General features: G+C 32.2%; 4 protein-coding genes across 7 annotated transcripts; 2 read left to right on the top strand and 2 right to left on the bottom strand.

The window, feature by feature from the left end:
• Window positions 1-3756: 3756 nt before the first annotated feature.
• Window positions 3757-6720, top strand: LOC114179784 (probable polygalacturonase). 3 transcript variants are annotated; one of them, XM_028066240.1, is made up of 7 exons: window positions 3757-3975; window positions 4600-4741; window positions 4819-4917; window positions 5076-5196; window positions 5282-5456; window positions 5546-5616; window positions 5733-6720. In XM_028066240.1, the coding sequence occupies exons 2-7, from the start codon at window positions 4631-4633 to the stop codon at window positions 6389-6391; spliced, it is 1236 nt and encodes a 411-aa protein (XP_027922041.1). In that variant the 5' UTR covers window positions 3757-3975; window positions 4600-4630; the 3' UTR covers window positions 6392-6720. The 3 variants fall into 3 exon arrangements, with proteins under 3 accessions (XP_027922041.1, XP_027922040.1, XP_027922042.1); XM_028066241.1 differs by having other exon boundaries at window positions 3761-3979; XM_028066239.1 differs by having other exon boundaries at window positions 4600-4917.
• A 1477-nt stretch (window positions 6721-8197) lies between these two features.
• Window positions 8198-15244, top strand: LOC114177704 (WD repeat-containing protein 43). 2 transcript variants are annotated; one of them, XR_003603193.1, is made up of 13 exons: window positions 8198-8382; window positions 8469-8615; window positions 8769-8884; window positions 9257-9411; window positions 9845-9933; window positions 10082-10628; window positions 10911-11075; window positions 12154-12311; window positions 12437-12529; window positions 13210-13321; window positions 13776-13850; window positions 13934-14101; window positions 14864-15244. XR_003603193.1 is itself a non-coding variant. In XM_028063179.1 (13 exons), exons 1-12 carry the CDS (start codon window positions 8293-8295, stop codon window positions 14075-14077), a joined length of 1878 nt encoding a protein of 625 aa, XP_027918980.1. In that variant the 5' UTR covers window positions 8198-8292; the 3' UTR covers window positions 14078-14101; window positions 14864-15244. The 2 variants fall into 2 exon arrangements, 1 of the variants encoding a protein (XP_027918980.1); XM_028063179.1 differs by having other exon boundaries at window positions 12450-12529.
• On the bottom strand, window positions 15169-16643 carry LOC114177705. Its single transcript, XM_028063181.1, has 3 exons — window positions 16375-16643; window positions 16184-16268; window positions 15169-16100 (listed from the first exon to the last, which is right to left on the bottom strand). The coding sequence occupies exons 1-3, from the start codon at window positions 16393-16395 to the stop codon at window positions 15427-15429; spliced, it is 780 nt and encodes a 259-aa protein (XP_027918982.1). The 5' UTR covers window positions 16396-16643; the 3' UTR covers window positions 15169-15426.
• Window positions 16644-16773: 130 nt separating this feature from the next.
• LOC114177706 (pathogenesis-related protein STH-2-like) lies at window positions 16774-17814 on the bottom strand. The gene is made up of 2 exons (XM_028063182.1): window positions 17459-17814; window positions 16774-17361 (listed from the first exon to the last, which is right to left on the bottom strand). Exons 1-2 carry the CDS (start codon window positions 17640-17642, stop codon window positions 17063-17065), a joined length of 483 nt encoding a protein of 160 aa, XP_027918983.1. The 5' UTR covers window positions 17643-17814; the 3' UTR covers window positions 16774-17062.
• Between the last annotated feature and the right edge of the window lie 1719 nt (window positions 17815-19533).

Genomic DNA, 19533 nt, shown 5'->3' with positions numbered 1-19533 from the left:
ATATAGGAAAATATCAAAGTTATAAAATAAAGTTTCAATGACATTTATAAGAGATTTTCAATCATGTTTTTTATATCAACCTTATTCGAAAAATTTATTAAAATTTAAGATGCCAGCGATAACAAAATTTTATTATTTCTTTATATGAAATTGTAGATTTTGCTTTTCTTAATTTAACCATGTTATCCTTTTTTATTTTATTTTACGAAATAAATAGTTTTGGAAAGAAATAATATTCTCATGTTAAAGTTTTCGTAAATTCTAACAATAACACGTGTAAATTTGTACCAATGTAATAAAATAAGTTTAATTAATAATTTAGTTTTCATATTTAAAATTTTATGTAAATTTGTAGTATTGTAATAAAGAAAGTTTAATTAATAATTTAATTTTTATATTCAAAATTTTATTTAATTTGATCTTTATATTTTTTGATGCAATTGAATCTTTATTTAAGAAAAAAACTCAATCGAATCCTAACTTCTCTTTAAAAATCAATATGATCTATTTGGTTAAATTAACTTAACACTCTTCCAAAGTGTTTGTATAAAAGTCTCAATTTGTCATATCATTTTCTACTCAGTGCCACGTATTAAAATTAGAAAAATTTCAAAATAAATGATGACTCAAATTATCTCAATTAAATAAAAAAAACATAAAAAAAATAAAAAAGCCTAAATATAAACACAAAATTACTTATTATACATCATTAAACGTAATGTGTCTTGCATCTCCTTGTCGGTTTTGTTTTTTCTTTTTTTAATAAATCATTGAAGATTTGGTTTCTCTAACTCTTCTTTTATGTACAATACAAATAAATAAGCATAATATTAATTTTGAATTACAGAAGTCAGTTTATTTTTCAACTGCAATGAATTTTGATAGCTTGTAAGTGGTTAAATATACAGGAAGTGAAGACATAATAAAAATAATTTAAAATTGTGTAATATTTGAAATAAAAAAAATTAAAATATGAAAATAAACAAATTAATGTTATTTAAAATACTTACTTTTAATAATTTTGTTAATTTATAATTGTCGTATGTTATTATTGTTGGGGTGGGGGCTCTCAATGCCACTTATTCCATAAAGAGAACTATATTATGATCTGATTAAGAGATATTCAGCAATATTCACGTGGTAAGTCGATTGAATATTTAATAGGATGATAATTAAATTCATTCTTTTTACGAATGTATGTATGACTTTTACAAGAAACTTTTAATATTGGTCCAAAATGAATGTAAGTATAGGTATAGTAATACATTTAAGTTTTTAAAATAGTTATAAGAATAACACGATATATTATTTAAAAATTGAGATTAAAATTATATATATATATATATATATATATATATATTATTTGCACAAAGTATTTTTAAAAATAAATTCGTGATTTTTAAACTTTACAACAAATAATATTTTAAATATAGCGATGGGTCATAAATATTATTGTTTAAGATGAATTTACCAAATATTAGAAATAAATTAATATGTAATTAAATGTAATACGTTGTCAGAATAAACAGTAAGGATATATATTTACTAAAACTAAAAGTCTTCAATACAAATTTCCTCTATTTATATTCTTTTACTTAAACGAAAGGTAACGTGTTTGTTTTAAACTTTTTCACATCTACACGGTTACATGAAAAAAAAAAATGTAATATTTGGTCATGATATTCTTTTGCACATAAACAAAACGTTATGGTAAAGTTTCCTTTGATGCTTTATTACATCTCTAAAAGTCGATAACTTATTTATTAAATTAAATATTCAAAGAGAAAAAAAAGTTAAGTAAATTTTATGAATTTAGACCATCTATCTAACTTTAAAAGATTTCGATCCTTCCACTGTTCTAATTTTAGTTTATCTCTTAATCAGTATTTAATGTAAAAATGACGTGATTACACATCAGGATGACATGCTATTACATTATTAAGCACTAATTTAATAAATAAATATTTTATTTGATTAAAACAACGTTAAGATAAAATTCAGGGATAAACATAAACTAAGATACAAATATAGGAGAACCAAAACATATAATTATTATTTTTTTATTGATGTGACTTATAAGGAACACTCAAGAACACGGATTATGATTAGCGTAAAAAGATATGCAATTATTTTCTTTTTGCAAATTTAGTAAAGGAGATTGATAAGTATAAATTATTTCGAATTTTGGTTGACGACACAGATCAGAAAAATGACTTGTATAGTTTAAAAGCTGGTAAGAATTTTTGATTTAAAATATATTTAATGAGAAATTATATCTAAGTATATGAATTTAATTTGAATGTATAAAAGTTGCAGAGTTTGAATTAATGAAAATATAATATTAATAGGTATGTATAAAAAGAAAGTTATTATATGATAAGAAGAGTGATATATAAATTGACGGCACGCCAGGCTAGCATGTTGAGCATGATTGATGATTGGTGTGGGGCCCAGTCTCCTTTGTGTTCTGTCAATTCCACATGCATTTTCTCATTATTATTCCATTCCTTGTTCCCTCACCCACCGTTTCACAAACTCCCTCCTACTACTTCTTACGTGTTCTATCTCTCCACTGTACACTCTATGCCACGTGTGCCATCTCACACAACCTAAGAACATCATTGGTTGCACACAAATTCACATTAAATCACAATACCACTTCATTTTTAAATTAACTGTTATTACTATATTTAATTTAATTATTTTTGTTTTTAATATACGTATAATGAGTTTAGTTAATGCATTTTTTAATAACTTCATTGGTGCGGAATGTTGATTATTGATTGACTAATCTTCTGGTAAATTTTTGTTTGTGCTTTAATAAACTTTTCTTTTTAATGACATTTTTCTATATTGAAAGAAACTAAGCCTCGTATTAAATTTCTTATTTATAAATATTTATTTTGGAAACAAATAACATTTGATTTTATTTATATTTTAATATAAAAATATTCCATATTAACTACTATGAAAGCTACATAATTACGTTTTTATACTGAAATATAAACCAGATTAAATTTTATTATTCATAAACTTTTTCAAACAATTTTATACATTCTTTTTCAACCGTTAAGAAATTATATGATTCTTTTAAGGAAACTATCATGTAAATTATTAATTTTATTATAAATGACAATTTACGATTAAAATATAATTTATTGATAAACTTTAAATTAAGATAAAATTAATTTAAAAATCTAATGTTACATACAAGTATATATATATATATATATATATATATATATATATATATATTATCAAATATTTCTATAAAGAAGTTTATTTTGAATATTCTTCAAATAAGCAATGGCTGAATTATTCAGCATTGTAAAACAATGAATCGAGATTTGAATTTTTAGTAGAATATTTTCAGATTTAGTATTTTATTATATTTCCAATCAAATTACCTTTAATAATATATATTTGTATTTATTGGTACAAATAAATATTAATAATTCTATATACATTAAAAAAATTACCTTTTTGTAGTTTTATAATTATTAGAGTCATAATTTTGAGCATTTAATAAGTAAAAACACTCCATTAGTATAATTTTAATATTTTACCTTTTAACATTTCATCATTATTTATATCAATTACTTGTCTATTTTCTCTTCTGATTTCTCTTTTTGTCTACACTAAATAAATATTAATTAGTTTTAATATGAATTACCAATGTAGGATGATATGATATAAGTTTACGGTTCGGAATATGAAAAACATATATATAAAAGTGTGCATACATGTCATGTAAGAAAAGACCATTAACTCTCTCCTTTCCTGTCATTTACATGATTAATGCTTATAATATTCAGTAACTTGCATAAAGCTGTCTCTGTCCTTCTCTTCTCCTTTCTTCTTCTTCCTCTCCTTCAATATTCTTTCTCTGCCCCTGCAATTCTTTTTTATTTGGTTCTTTCTTGCTGATTGTGTCCCTTGTGCCTCTGTCACAAGTTTTCACCCAAGAACATGCTAGTACGTATGTTTCTCTGCTTGATTTTGTTCTGTTGTCTTATATTGCTGTTGGGTTTATAATTGTGCAGCAAATCTGTTTTCAATTTTTAACCTTTCTGCGTACTAGATGCTTGAATTAGTGAGTGTATATGTCTACCCCATTGGGCGACGTGTTTGATTTCATTTGGGTTTGGTCTTGCTCCTTTCAGAGGCAATGGTAGTAGTTGCTGTCAATGGCAGACTTCAATATGATCTGTAAAACTTACACTTTATATATTTCAACCCTCAAATAATGCAATTTAAAACACTTATTCTTCTGTTCCAAGTCTCTCTCAATTGTTTTCAATTCATTGAGGCATACCTTTACATTCATCTTGACTGAGGAGAAGAGTGTTTTGCTTTGATTACTCTCTTTGCTATCAATTTCGCCACTTTCAGACTTTCTTTTAACTGAGGTAGTTGCGCATTCCAATAGGAAATGCTTACTGGTAAAGGGAAGTGAATTATGCATTCATATAAGTCGATTCTGTATCTGTATCTGTCTTGAATCAATCTTGGACTTAATCCTAAGAATCTGTGAATTATTATTGTATTTGTCGGACATCTTGTGAATTGATGTTTTAATTTTTCCTCCCCAATGTTCAGGTAGCATTACTCTTGCTGCTGTCGCTAAGCAATGAAGTCAGAGTCAATGGTGATGGTGGTAACAGGCAGTGTGAGCATAACCCAGCACCAAAGCCAAGACCGCACACTGTGTCCATCTTGGAGTTTGGAGCGGTTGGGGATGGTAAAACATTGAACACTATTGCATTCCAGAATGCCATATTCTATCTCAAGTCATTTGCTGACAAGGGTGGTGCTCAGTTATATGTGCCACCAGGAACATGGTTGACTAAAAGTTTCAATCTTACGAGTCATCTGACACTGTTCTTGGAAAAAGGTGCTGTCATTCTTGGATCTCAGGTATTTCACCTTTTTCTTTTTCTTTTACCGACTTCTGATCATTGTCCTTTTTACCGAGGATAGCACATGTCACATATTTCTGTCTGGGGTTACTCTTTCTGATAAGTGGGTTTCCTTATTCTTGTTTTTCCTTTCAAATGCTATTGTTGTTTTGGCAGGATCCGTTTCACTGGGATGTTATTGATCCATTACCTTCTTATGGTCGAGGAGTTGAAGTTCCCGGGGGAAGATACCAGAGTTTAATAAATGGATACATGTTAGATGATGTGGTGATAACAGGTTTTTTCCACTCCCAACATCTTTTCTTTTTCCTCTTACCAAACATCTTTTCCCTAAATTTTCATATCTTTGCGGGTTTTACTAGGTAACAGTGGAATCATTGATGGCATGGGATTGGCGTGGTGGGAATTGTTTAGCTCTCATTCCCTCAACTATAGCCGACCCCATATTATTGAATTAGTGGCATCTGATCATGTGGTGGTTTCAAATCTCACATTCTTGAATGCACCTGCATATAGCATCCACCCAGTTTATTGCAGGTATGTTATGTGCTTCTTCTAAACATCACTGTAAGTAATCCCTATTTTCAAAGCACAACTGATATGATTTGGTTTTGTATTGCCAACAGCAATGTACATATTTACAATGTTTCAATTTCTGCTCCTCCAGAATCCCCTTATACCATTGGCATAGTACCAGGTGTGTCACATATTATATTTAGTCAACTTTGTTTAGTGTCTCTCAAATTTCAATATCTTATTATAAACGTTGCCAGTAGTCACTTAACTAATTGTCATGCACTTCAATGTTTTCAGATTCTTCTGATCATGTTTGTATAGAGGATTGTGTCATTGAAACGGGGTACGATGCAATTGCCCTGAAAAGTGGCTGGGACGAATATGGCATTGCCTATGGCAGGCCAACAGAGAATGTACACATCAGAAGGGTGCATTTGCAAGCTTCTTCTGGCTCTACTATTGCATTTGGCAGTGACATGTCTGGTGGAATTTCAAACATTCTTGTGGAGAATGTTCATCTTTACAATTCAAGGAGTGGCATTGAATTCAGAACTATGAGGGGTAGAGGTGGTTATATAAAGGAAATCGTGATATCAGACGTAGAAATGGAGAATATATACACTGCAATGGCCGCCACAGGTTATTGTGGATCTCATCCTGATGACAAATTTGATCCAAATGCTCTTCCACATTTGGACCACATTATTTTGCAAGATATGATTGGCACAAACATCACTGTTGCTGGAAGCTTCGCCGGACTACAAGAATCTCCCTTCACAAACATATGCCTTTCCAACATAAATTTGTCTATAAATTCTGTTGCTTCCATTCCTTGGGAATGTTCAAACATCTCTGGATTTTCAGATTCTGTTCTTCCCAAACCGTGTCCTGATCTTGAGATCCTTTCGGATTGTCTCTCCCTTCCGAGTGTGAAGGGAAAAACGGCGGACATGTGATGTGACAATAATCCTCTGTCAACAAAAAGGTTCATATTCTTGAATTCCCTGCTTGAAGGCCTTGAAAAAGTGATTAGCCATTGGTATATCAGATAAAGCCACATTCTTTCAAATAAGACAGATATTGGGATCATTCATTTTTCCATTCTTCTTCCATGCTGCAAGCAGCACAATATTTGTTGTACAGCTTCATTTCTTCATTCATGTGTAATGAAATTTTGGTAGTACCCACAAGAGGACTCAATTTGATGATACCTTTACTGCTGCATGTCCTTTCAGATACTGTGATTTCACTGTAAAGCATGTGATGGATTTCCTTCAGTCTCAAATTCATGTTATTTATCCATGTAAATTTTATTGGTTCAGTTAGTAAAACACTATCGGGAAATAAAGGAATTAATAATAATTTTTAGGTCGCTTATCACTATCAATTGAAAAAAAAAAGGTTGAATATGCTTTTGGTTTTTCTCATTTTTTTTTTTCATTTTTGGTTTATGCAGTTTTTCCAGGTTTTATTTTTATAATGAAAAGAAAAAGATTAGAAACAAAAGAAAAAAAAATTGCATCAATTAAAACAAAAATTAAGATATTTGCAAGAAAAAAACTATTACTTTGAACTCCTTGAGCCTAAGTATAACATTGTATTTTTCTTATTCAGTTTTCGTTATCGGCATGCTACACAAAATGTATATATAATATCTATTTGTATATCTAATGACTGTATTGTTATCCAATCGTATTAGAATTTTATTTCAATGATCCACACAATAATTTTATTAAACATCATCATCATAACAAATGAAGAACCCCAATTCTGATTGGAATTCAATTTGATTGTATTTCTTAATATATGAAAATTAATTAGTTGAATTATTTTTTATATTGAAGTTGTTTGTAATAACTCTTTTTGGCAGTTATAGTTAGGGTTTTTATGTTGTTATTGCACTGTGTGAGAATGGTGGTATGAAAAAGTTTTGGAGTGAGTACATCGAAAGTATAGATTGTTTCAGAAGTTCATCTCCTTTTCACTCTAATTAAATATTTTACTCCACTTCCATCTCCTTTTCACTCTTAATTTTGTATTCCAGAATTAGAAAAATGAGAAGGGAGTAAATTTTAAAGTGTGCAAGAAAATGGAGGTGAATTGCTTTCTGCAGTCCTATGTTTTCTTACTGCACCTGCATAAGCAAAATGAAAGGACAAAATTGCCCTCATCTTCCTCCACCACCCTACTTCCATACTTTTTTCCACCTCCGGCTTTTTCTTCCACCTCCACCCTTTTCCTTCTTACACTTCCATGTCCATCTCATCTTATACCTCCACCCAATCTTCTTCTTCTTCTTCTTCTTCTTTATTGCAACCCTTTAATTATTCTCGTAGCCTCTTTTAGAAGACAATTTGTAATACAAATTTTATTCTTGATTATATAATTCATAATATAAATTTATATTTCAAATTATATCATTCATAATGAAAACTTAGAAGATACAAATTATATTCTAGACTGTACAATTCCAAATATGTAAAATTAATAATTTTGAATTCAAGATTGTGTAACGTGAAATATCCACAAATTGCACAATCCAAAACTAAAAATTTAATAAGATTGTAATTGGAATTTAAAAAGTGTGGGGAGTGTAGGAAGAAAAGATAGGGATGCCGGAAGAAATTCCCTAATTTGAGTTGGGTCAAACTTTATAAAGTCCACATTGGTGAACAGTGTAAAACGGAGCCCAGTGTTAATGGACTATTTTTTTTTGTTAAAAAATATAGATGGAAAACAGTTAAACCAAAACCGACCCGACCCACAGCTAGCTTGTTTTGTTTCCCTCTCTCTCTTATTGCGAACGGGAACCCTCTTTCGTTCTCCTTGAGACGTGCGAGCTTCGAGTGTTTGGGTAATGGCTTCAACGGACGTCAGAGGAATTTTGACCGCTTTCAATCCTTCTCAGGACTTCTTCGCTATCACTGCCGGAGACGGTCGCGTCAAGGTTTTCTCTCTGTCTTTCTTCTAATCCTTTTACTTCTTCAACTCTTAGTTAACTTGTTCACACATCTCAACAATTTCTATGCATAGATATGGGACACGCTGAGTGGCCAGGTCCAGACCGAGTTCGCAGATATTGCATCGACTCATTCAACAACTACGTCACAGAATAAATCTATTAACGGCCATCTTGCACTAGATTATACCTGCATCAAGTGGTTCTCCTTCGAAAGAAAGGTTCCTTACTTTCTTTTTGCAATTATACGCGCATGTATGTATATGTGTATGTATATGTATGCGTATGTATTATTTGTTTTATAATTTTATATATGTAATATTTCTTTTGTAATGATATTTATGTATGCATACCTCACATTTTAATTATTGCAGAGGAAACGGAAGCATGTATCCTCGTTGTTAGTACTTGGAACTGGTAGTGGTGATGTTCTCGCACTTGATGTTGATGCTGGTCATTTGAGTTGGAGAATTACTGACTGTCATCCCGGGTAAGTTATAACATTTTTTTTCTCCGCTTTATTGAACTTAGATATGATAGCTTAGGTGTTTTAAATATTCGATTAAAATTGAATTTACTCCTTGGAAATCGACTTTTAAGATTGACATTAACCGAGCAAATTATTAAGGTGACATTCTAATATTTTACTGGAGAACAACACCAGAGAGAGTTGCATCTGTGTTATGTTCAATTTATAGTTATTACTGTATTTGAAAGGATGGTTTGACCTAATGCTCTGTATATTTTAAAATTTGTAACTCCGTGATAGTTGGAAATGGTGTCTCCCAGAAATGTAAATTCCTGGATTATATGGGTTTTAGTTCCTAATTTATGATTCTTATTTTGTTCAACTCAACTGCAGAGGTGTGAGAGCGATTGCATCTTCAGCAAACGTGTCAAGCATTTATACAGCTGGTGCAGATGGGATGGTATGTGCGATAGATTTCATGACAGGAAACCTGTTGGAGAAATTTAAGGCTTCTACCAAGGCGGTGTCCTGCATGTGTGTTTCTCCGGGTATTTATCCTTCACAGCTTTTATAGAAATATTGGTTTTTTTGGTGGGACCAACTGAAGCTAATTTCTTGCTGTCTAGCTGATTTAATCAGAATTAGACACTGTACGTGGTGTGTGGTATAATTTGATTGAGATTTCCATGGGATTCTTTAAACTTCTAGTCTAGTGCATTTTATTTGACCATAATAGAAAGCTCAAATATAATTGTAAGGTCGATGATCCAAATTTAGTTAGGTTGAACATCTACTCTGGAAGTTAGTTCTTTAATTATTGTTAAAATTAGAATGAGCTATATCATTATCAATAATTCATGAGTTTGAGTGAGCCAGATGGACTTCAGTTAATCATGATTTTGATTGATATTTAATCTGTAGGGGTATTGATACTACTATTTTTATTACTGATTTTGGTAGCTGCTTCTTTACTTAAATCAGATGGGAAGACATTAGCTACTGCAGCTGCACAATTGAAGATTTTTAATTGCTCTGATCACAAAAAGATTCAAAAGTTCTCTGGTCATCCTGTGAGTCTCATATATATTTCCCTATATACATGCATATACTGTATCAGCGCGCTAGTAATATGCCCTAAGAATAAGCAAGGCTGTTTTTTAAAGTTGTCTGCGTTATGATTTTATTGTTTGTATAACATCGTTTTAGTTTTGTTAACAGGGTTCTATTCGATGCATGGTTTTCACTGAAGATGGCAAGTATATCCTCTCGTCCGCTGTTGGTGAAAGATATGTTGCTGTTTGGAGGGTAGATGGTCCTAAAACGCAGTCAGCTAGTTGTGTTCTTGCGATGGAGCATCCTGCTGTCTTTCTTGATAGCAGGTGCATTGATAGTGCGGAGGATGACATGCCTGGCATATGTGTTTTGGCCATTTCAGAAATTGGCATTTGTTATTTATGGTTTGGTAATAGTATTGAAGAACTGCGTAATGCAAAAGCCACAAAAATATCATTATCTTTAGAAGACATGCCCTCCAGAAATTATAGAGGAACTCTGCCAGCAATATATGCTGCAAAATTACAAGGCATCCAGAAGCCAGCCTCTGGGCAAGTTTTTCTTGTTTATGGGTTGCTTGTAAAGCCATCATTCAGAAAAATTCTTGTGCATTCTGGTACAGATGTAAAGTTGAATGTCTCTCGTGATGGTGTTCTTCTACCAACTAGTCAAGCTCTTGTCAAATCTAAGAAGGGAGCAAATGCACAAACAGGTAAGACATTGTGTGTTTAGTTAACTTTTTGTAACTAGCATTCTCTAATTTTGTCTATTTTTGTCCATACAAAACTACTTGAAAAGTTTGAGGTATTAGGTGGGAAACCTAAAACTTGTGTATATTGCAATCTTCTTCAGTGTTTCTTTGATGTACACGATTTTTCTATCTGATCGTATATCTAATTTTGAACTTTTGTCCCAAAATAAGCTGATCTTATTTCCTGTTAGCTCTATTCCTGATCCTATTGTAGGTTACTAACTGCTGCTCCTATATTGACAGTTACTGCCCTAGACCGAGCTAATGCTGAGGATGCCTTGCTTCCGATTCCTAAGGTTTTTGATTCCCATGAAAACGAGAAAGAGAAAGCATTTCAAAAACCTTTGGACAAGGATATAATTGATGATTTGTGGAGAAGTACTAATGATGATTCTGTTGAGACGGAAGGTATATAGTATTTTCTTGAACAAATGCATGATTGAGTTAATGCTTCAATTGTTGCTGAGACTGGACTTATCTCTTTCAGTTTATCACCATGTTATCTTACTGAGCAATAAATTAAACACTTCTACTATTTTCCTCAAAATGGAATTTATAGCTTAATATGTATGTTGACAAATTGATACCAATCCAGAAATTTCATTTGCCTAATAACAATTCCACCCTGCATGGACTCTACAAATAGTAAAGTAAGAAAGTCAATAGGTTGAAGTAATGGAAAGTTTCTCACGTGGTTGATTAACTTCTAGGTATTTGTTTGTGTTTACATATCTGAGTGACATTCATATTGTTTGTTACAAAACAGTGGTTTTATATATTTTTATTCGTTAATAATTTTAAGAGACATTTTGTAAAGGACAGTCTAATGAATGCAATGCAATGCTATTGCATGCGTAAGAGCTATCTAACTTTTTAAATACCTCATCTTCAACCTTGTCAGTCATTTGATGTGAAAACTGTACCATAACTCCTTATGTGCGCAATATTGTTTGTTTTTTAAAACAAAAACAGCGCATAAAATCACAATATAGAGACATCCCAATTAGGTCGTGTGTGCCACTAACAATTATCTGCAACACACCATAAATTTACTAAAAAATGATGAAAGAAAGAGAACAAGAAAAATTTGGGGGAGTGACATAAACCAAGCCCATGAAAACAAAGATCAATTAAACTTATAGTTGGGAAGATCAACCCTGTTCTGGTTAAAGTCCTCACTGCTGAAACTGGGAATTAAATCCCACCAAAAAATAGTCCTGTTATAGTAAAACCATGAGAGGCTAGCTTGTCTGCATAAAACTCCTTATGTTGAGGATTATGATTGCTTATGATTTGTAACATTTTTCAACCACCAATCAATATGGTAGAGCATTCTTCCATTGTAAATGGCATTGGCTTATAGGCATTTTTAATACAATTTGCCTGTCTTATGTTCATTGCTGCCACTAAGTATGTTCTAGAATAGAAGATGAACTGACACTTCTTTTCTGCTTTGCTTAATCTGTTATTTTACCAATCTATGCAGAAGATATGGCCCATAGTGAGGCTGATGACCTTTGCATGGAGGACCTGCTAAAAACACTAGGGATGCTTTCCAGTGAAAGTGAATATGCATCAAACATTAAACTTTGCTCTAAGTTGTTGAAGGGTATTGATGTGGAAGCTACTGTTCCAGTGAAAAAGGTTAGTTTGAGTCAATGTGACTGTCATTTAGAATTGCTTTTGGTTCATGTTAATTGTCATTGTGTTATATTAATTGTCCATATTTTTAAAGGTTGTGCGTAATTGTTTGTGCCTAAACTTTTAAGATCCATTCATTAGATAAGAGCAGCTGTTTTGTCTATGGAGCCAAGCAAAGCATTCATGCTACTGGAAGCGTTACTGACTGCATGGGAATCAAGGTTTTGTTTCTATACTTGGGCTATCATCTGAAATATTTCTTGCCTACGCCTGCATGCTCTCAATTTTCTGTTGTTTGTTCATTGTTTTATCACTATATTTAAAGAGTGAATGTCATTCTTGGAGTGGTGTTAATTTATGGTAGCATTGGATGTCTACTTTCTTCCCCCACATAGAAATGGAAAGCAAATGTTTTGTGAACCTAGAATAGGAATGGGAAAGTATGGAGAATAGGAAATATCTCTCTTCAGAGGATTTCCCTCTCAATGGATTTTTTCTTTTACAAGGAGCAAAAGCTCAATTCTCTAATGATGCAAGACTAAATGCCTCTTTCCTGACATCCTTCTTTGGTTCATGTGATGTTCTAAGGGGTAGCATTCAAAAGCATGATTGATAGTTGTAGGAAATATAATTCTATGGATTATATTTTAATGTTAGCTTGTAGTTATGTTAAGGAAGATGCTACTTAGCTAATTCCTGTTTGGTTTCAGAAAACATTGTTTTGTTAATAAGTACAAAAATACTGCCTTGTTTTCACATTCCTGTTTCAAAATATTTGGTGTAGAGACAGTGGAAACGAGCAATTGTGATATCTTTCACTATTTATTTTATTTACCCTAAATGGAAAAGCATATACATTCAATTCTCTCGACATTGACATTGGTAAATCTTTATTCAACAGGTCATCTAGTGGAAAGTACATTCTTCCATGGATATACAGCATATTAGTGAATCATGCTCAAAATGTCATTGCTGAGGGATCTGATACACGTACGCTTGATACCTTAGAGAGGGTATGACAGATTGAAATTTCTCATTTATTTGCTTATTATCAGCAATCTGAACTTTAAATTCATCACGCTCTATTTTCAATATAAAATTCAAATATGCTTCTCCAAAGTTAGTTTTGTTGCTTCTCCTGTTATTCCTTGTATGACAAATGCTTCACTAATGATGTGTTCTACCTATGTTGACTTTCGTCAATGGTTGTCTTAGTTGATGTTATTTTACAGTAAAAGACTTGAAAGATCATGAAATAGCCAAAGGATAAGTTAATTTAACTTGGCTTTGTTAAACTTATATTTACTACACGTAAAATATTTTCTTAATAAAGCTAAGGCTACTTTAATTTGTTTCTTCTGGTCGTTCTGATTTTCTGGGGATTTCTGATTCTGTTTGAGCGACGAGGCATATGTCTTCACTTTGATAAATGTTTGAGAATTTTAATTGTTTACCGCCTCTTTTCAGATTAGCAATTTTAGAGGGGCAGCTCTTCAGCCTTTGTTACAATTATCAGGTCGTCTCCAACTGGTGACATCACAGGTATAGTCCCATTTTCTAAAATTAATTTGCACGTCTGTTGAATGTTGTTGGTTTTCAGGGGCCTTAATAAAATTTGCTTTCAGATTGACAAAGCCTCTCAGACTATAAGCCATTCGGGGCATGAACTCCAAGCGGAAGAAAGTGAAGAAGATGAAGATGAAACTAAGGATGAATATTATCACGAGGGAGATGATACTTCTGAAATAAGTACTGATGATGAAAGCTAGTCTCATTTTTCATTTTTTTGAGAGGTAATTACATAAAAAGCTTTTATAACTTGTACATTTTGGTAATACCAAAATTGATAAATAGTGTATTTGGATTGGAAGTGAGGAACCCAAAATCTTGGAGGCATCATGAAAAACTGGAAGCAACTGTGTTGCCTTGTCTTTAATGTAGAAAATCTGAATCATTTTTGGCAAAAGTGAAGCCAAACCAAACATAAATTGTGGTCGGATAAACATTTAAAGTTTTTAACTTGGGTCTGGAGATCCTGGGACATCCATTCTAATACATCATACTTGGGAATCATAATTCAAGATTTCTTTAAATTATGGTTGACAATGATGTATGGTTTTCTTTTGCCATTTGTTTGCCAATTAACCTTTTCCACGCCATTATTTCTTAAAACTCTAGGAGGATCTTAGTCATGTTCTAGGGTTGGGCGTAATTGATATTGGCAAGCAAAAAGTACTTGATTTATGTAATTTTTTATCAACCTAAATTATGCTTTGCTTATTAGCTTCATAAAAATGACTATTTTGCGATAGGTGGCCACTGTCTGAAGTTGTCTCTTTGAACTTTGGAGAACCAACCCCTGTATTGAATGTCAAACTGTTCAAATATTTATGTCTCGTCCTTATCTTATTTTTTGTTTTTATCTTAGAAATTGTGGTATTGTCTCGTGATGTTGATAATTTTAGCTATCATAAGTCCGTATAAGCATATTAATTGGACTTTTTTTTTTTTTGGAAAATTAGTAATTGCAGTTTTAACTTATTAACTTTTTACAGGTTGACCCTTTTGCGGCTAACAAAGATAGAGGAATTGCGGCCGACAGAGATATAGAGGAATGGAAACTGTATTTCATCCAGCCTTTCACAATTTTGTTGCTATATAGATAGATAACTCCTCAGAAAGAAATTTTGGTGTTACCCACAGAATTATTGAAAATGACGCTGCCCCTAATTTATGTAATTTCAGTTTTTTTACCGATAAGTAAAAGTAGACGAACATAGCTCGGACATATATTTACATGTTTGAAGACATACTCAGCTTATAATGATTAGGAGTTTGTATAAACCGGATCTAGGACATCTTTGAATATACAGTTATCTACCTGAACATGTATCTTTCGCTCTCACGAAACGAATCCAGAATACATTTTTCTAGCACCCAGAAGTTAGGAATATTCTCCATTCTCTGATCACATCCAAACTAAAGTATTCTTGTTTTCTGCCTTCATATTATATTTTTGTGAATTCTCTTCCAGAACACACTTATCAAGACATATACGAAAGCACAAGAGACTTTCTCTTTAGTTTTCGTAATCATCTCTCAACATTGTAATTTCTAACTAGACAATGCAACAGGCATTCGGATTATCATCGCTGAACATTGAAGCGATGTTAACATTGCCGTTTTGGTAATCTCCACTGTAGTAATGTGTGTGCATTGATGGTGATCTAACGCATTCGTATTCAGTGACGTTTGACGAAGGCATGTGTGTATTATAGCTGTGTGTCACATACATTGACGGTGACGGCTCTTGCAGAAATACAGGGCCATTATCGTATCTGTGCCAGTGCTCGGCATGGATGTGGCCAGAACTGAATCTGTTTGCGTAGTTAGACGAATGGTGTGTCACATGAACCTGCTCTAGATCTTCTCTTGTGTTATTCTGCCACTGCCGGGCTGCGTTGTGCTGTGTTAGTGTAGGTGTGGATGATGATGGTGTTGCTTCAGGAGGTGGTTGCCGCGGTGGTAATTCTAATGACTGGCTTGCTTGAAGTGGTGGTAATTCTGATGGGTGGCTTGCTTGACGTGGCGGTGGTTGCGCTGCATTAGGGGCTGGTGCATTTCCTTTTGGTTTTGGTTCTGTTGGTTTAGACGGAGGTGTTAGTTCAATACTAGAGCAAATTGTGGCATTCTTCTTTGTCTTCTTAATTGCTTTGACAACTTGTTCTGGATCTGCCCACCCAACAATTGTGAGCTTCTGTCGATTTAAGTCAACACGAAGATCATGTATACCTGTAAAGGGAGAAGATCTTGAAATAAATTGATGGTGTAAGTGCGTGATACGCAAGGGAAATCGCGTATATACATAGACCTACCATGAATGCCATTTAGTGCCTTCTTGATCTTCTGGACGCAACCCTTGCAGTCCACCCGGACCTGTATCTGTGTGACGCGAGGTGCCTGCATTTGACGGATTAGCCGCTCTTGAAGATGGTGCTTGCCATTTGTTTAAATTTACCGAAAATGAAGAAAATATAAAACCAAATATTACATTGTTGGATATTACCTGTGACTCCTCCCGAGCCATGGAGCTGTAAAATTAGAGAAAGAATGGGATGTGTTTATGTTTTAAGGAAGTGGATAACGGATGGAGAACCTGTGCTTGGAATCTGTTTATACATGCCTTGCACGGGCAAGGAATATGCTAAAGGCAAGGGAAGCGGGAAATGCAAGGAATCTTGAATTCAGGAAGAGGGGTGATGATTCAGGAAAGAATTCAAAGGTTCTCACTGGACATTTCTAAACTCTGATGCCGAATTGAATAACCATACCTTTGTTTGATTACGTGAATGCCAAAAAGGTGACTTACGTGGTCAGTGCGAACTTATCATATACAAATTTAAATTCTTGATGTTAATACCATTGCAGCATCATATGGATTCCCGTTTACAACCATCCAATCATGTGTTTACTCAATAGAAACGAATTATTTCTTATTTGTTTAAGTACATCGGAATTCATGTAAAGGTAAAACAAAACACTCTTCACCTCTGTTACTACCAAAGTACAAGTATTTTTTCCACTGCCCTTTTTGGCTATTAATACAGCAGGGGCTTATTAAGGAATTCAAGTCTTTGCAACCATTCTAAAACAACCCTATAGTTGCAAACTGTAACTAAAAATTTGAATAAATTTGTATATCTTATGAAACATGAAACAATAAATAAACTAACAAATTGCACAAATTTGTATAATTAAGCATATACTTGTGGATTCTCCAGCAGGTATGACTCCACAACTTTGTAAATTGCAATTGTGCTCTCCCTTCCTTCCTTTAGTTCTTCCTCTTTAACATCAAACTCCCCAATGGTATTGTAATTGCTTGTCATTTTGCAGAGGCAACCTCCATCACTAGTGGCCTCAAACTTTACCTCATAACCTATAGACTCAAGTCTGTCACCTAAAGGATCCCCTTCAATCATAGTGTATTTGCAAACCAAGTTCTCCTTATCAAGCACATCGATCCTGTGTTTCAGATATTTGAAGGGGCTAGCTGCATAAAACAAAGGCATAACAGGTTAATTAAAAAACATAGAGAAGAAAGTAATCCCCTTTCAGTTTAGCGTGTCTATGTTAATTTGATTACCAACCTTCATTGAAGTTTACTTGTTCAATGCTTCCAGCTTCTCCATCACCTTGGATTACATTCACATCTTTCACAAATTGAGGTAAGAGCTTTGGAAGCAAATTCTTGGAGTCTACGATCAAGGCCTTGAACATGCGTGATGGGGCAACAGTGGATGAATATTCCTGTGTGTAGGTTGTGATTCCCATATTGAATTTTGTAGATTGCAGAGATCTCAGGGAATCAAATTTCAGAATGATGATAGATGGTAGATGTTTGATCCAGAGGGAAGGACTTTATTTTATAGGACCAGCAACACCTATATGAAATGAGTTTCGTGGAAACGAGGTTTTTGATTGATTTGGATATGTTTGGAACTTAGACTTCAAATAATAAAATGGAGATTACATTGGTAGTTAAGAATGAGAATTTTCTTATTTGATGACTTAAAATGCCAGTGGCTGCTGCATGTGTTTTTTCTGTATCATATAATATTCAAACTTTTGGTCCCACATCGGTGGCAAGTTGATGAATCAGCCCATTTGCCAACGTTTTGGATTGCATTCATTTAGACCGCGATGATGATAGTTTCTTACCTACCCGAGTATGCCGAGAACAGAGGGTGTTAAAATGCTTTTTCACCAAATCTATGATTAAGTTTATCAATGTAATTACTATATCATTTGTACCACGCTGTATCATCACAATTTTATCTTATAATCTGAAGTAATATTTTTAAGCGATTTTAAAATATAAAAATATAAAAAATAAAAAATCATTTAAAAATATTATTTTATGGTTAAAATTTAATTATTAAAAAATTATTTTTTTACCATTTTTTCACTTATTTTGTTGACGTATCATTATTTTCTTTGATATATATACTTTGTGATTTATTGTTTACATTATTGAGGGTTCTAAATATTATGTCCCTGTTTTTTTTATTAAAAATCGAACTCTAAAAATGTTTCTTTTGTTAAAAAATTTCCCTAACTTATTGAAAGGGAATATAAAGTTGATTAAATAATATTTAAGTGCGTGTAAGTATTGTTGTTTGAAGAAGGAACAGTTGCAGCAGCTTTTAAAACACTTATATTATGGGACCATTTTAAAACATGAGAATTAAGTTTGAACGCATGAGTGTTTGTTTGAATTTGACCTAATTTTAACCATTTTTTATTTTTATTTTACTTTGACCAAGTTTAGATTAAAGTTTTCTTTGATTCTTGAAAGGAGAGTCCTGTACATACTCATCACTTTGGATTTTACTTCCATACATTCATAACACATATTAGCACTATAGTCATTATTTTAATAATTAAATAAAATCTTAATCATATTAAGATTATAAATTTAAATAGTGAATTTAACTAAATATATAATTTAATCCTTAAAATGTATTTGGTAGTTAGCATTGGTCAATGGATCTTATTCAATAAACAAAAAATAAATAAAAATTGATGGATGGGTTTCCTAAAAAAATGTTGAATGAGAATTTTCTTATTTGAAGGCTTTCATAGGAACCTCCATGCAAGCAAAGACCTAGACCATATATATATATATATATATATATATATATATATATATATATATATATATATATATATATATATATATATATATATATATATATATCAGGTCATTTGCCAACATTATAGACTTGAAGAAATTGGATTCACAAAAAGACTAAAAAAAGTCAGAATAAGATATTATTTACCTTATATGCAGAGAACAACAGGTATTTATCATTGTAAAAGAAAAAAAAAACTGGTGATATCCAAAGGCATTTTTTTTTCTTCTTATGACAACTGCTGCTTTTTTTTTTTTACCAACACAAAAGTTTATAAATAAATAAATGTCATAAATTCTTTTTTATTTAAACTAACAATACTTGTAATTTTTAATTGAAATAGATTAGCGTTGTATATATTGATTAAAATTACATCCATCATACATTATATCAAAACACGAAATTTTCAAATACGGGTTAATACAAAATATTTAATTTCTTATAACTACAAAAATATAAAATTTATTGATCACTTTTATTATTATTTAAGACTTTTACTATCTTAGATTGATATTCGTATGTTTAGATAT

The sequence above is a fragment of the Vigna unguiculata genome, chromosome 3 (assembly GCF_004118075.2).
Source record: "Vigna unguiculata cultivar IT97K-499-35 chromosome 3, ASM411807v1, whole genome shotgun sequence".
Lineage (NCBI taxonomy): Eukaryota > Viridiplantae > Streptophyta > Magnoliopsida > Fabales > Fabaceae > Vigna > Vigna unguiculata.
The sequence above is the reverse complement of the archived record's forward strand: the minus strand, read 5'-3'. Positions and strand labels throughout refer to the sequence as shown.

Excerpts from the sequence above, each read along its gene's own strand:
- LOC114177705 (XM_028063181.1), bottom strand. The coding sequence starts at position 16,395 with ATGGCTCGGGAGGAGTCACAG. Across the intron at positions 16,269-16,374 it reads TGGCTCGGGAGGAGTCACAG|GCACCTCGCGTCACACAGAT; the intron begins GTAATATCCAAC and ends CGTCAAATGCAG. Across the intron at positions 16,101-16,183 it reads GGCACTAAATGGCATTCATG|GTATACATGATCTTCGTGTT; the intron begins GTAGGTCTATGT and ends CTCCCTTTACAG.
- LOC114179784 (XM_028066239.1), top strand. Across the intron at positions 4,918-5,075 it reads CTGTCATTCTTGGATCTCAG|GATCCGTTTCACTGGGATGT; the intron begins GTATTTCACCTT and ends TTGTTTTGGCAG. Across the intron at positions 5,617-5,732 it reads TACCATTGGCATAGTACCAG|ATTCTTCTGATCATGTTTGT; the intron begins GTGTGTCACATA and ends CAATGTTTTCAG.
- LOC114177706 (XM_028063182.1), bottom strand. The coding sequence starts at position 17,642 with ATGGGAATCACAACCTACACACAGGAATATTCATCCACTGTTGCCCCA. Across the intron at positions 17,362-17,458 it reads ACAAGTAAACTTCAATGAAG|CTAGCCCCTTCAAATATCTG; the intron begins GTTGGTAATCAA and ends TGTTTTATGCAG.
- LOC114177704 (XM_028063179.1), top strand. The coding sequence starts at position 8,293 with ATGGCTTCAACGGACGTCAGAGGAATTTTGACCGCTTTCAATCCTTCT. Across the intron at positions 8,616-8,768 it reads GGTTCTCCTTCGAAAGAAAG|AGGAAACGGAAGCATGTATC; the intron begins GTTCCTTACTTT and ends TAATTATTGCAG. Across the intron at positions 9,934-10,081 it reads AAAAGTTCTCTGGTCATCCT|GGTTCTATTCGATGCATGGT; the intron begins GTGAGTCTCATA and ends TTTTGTTAACAG.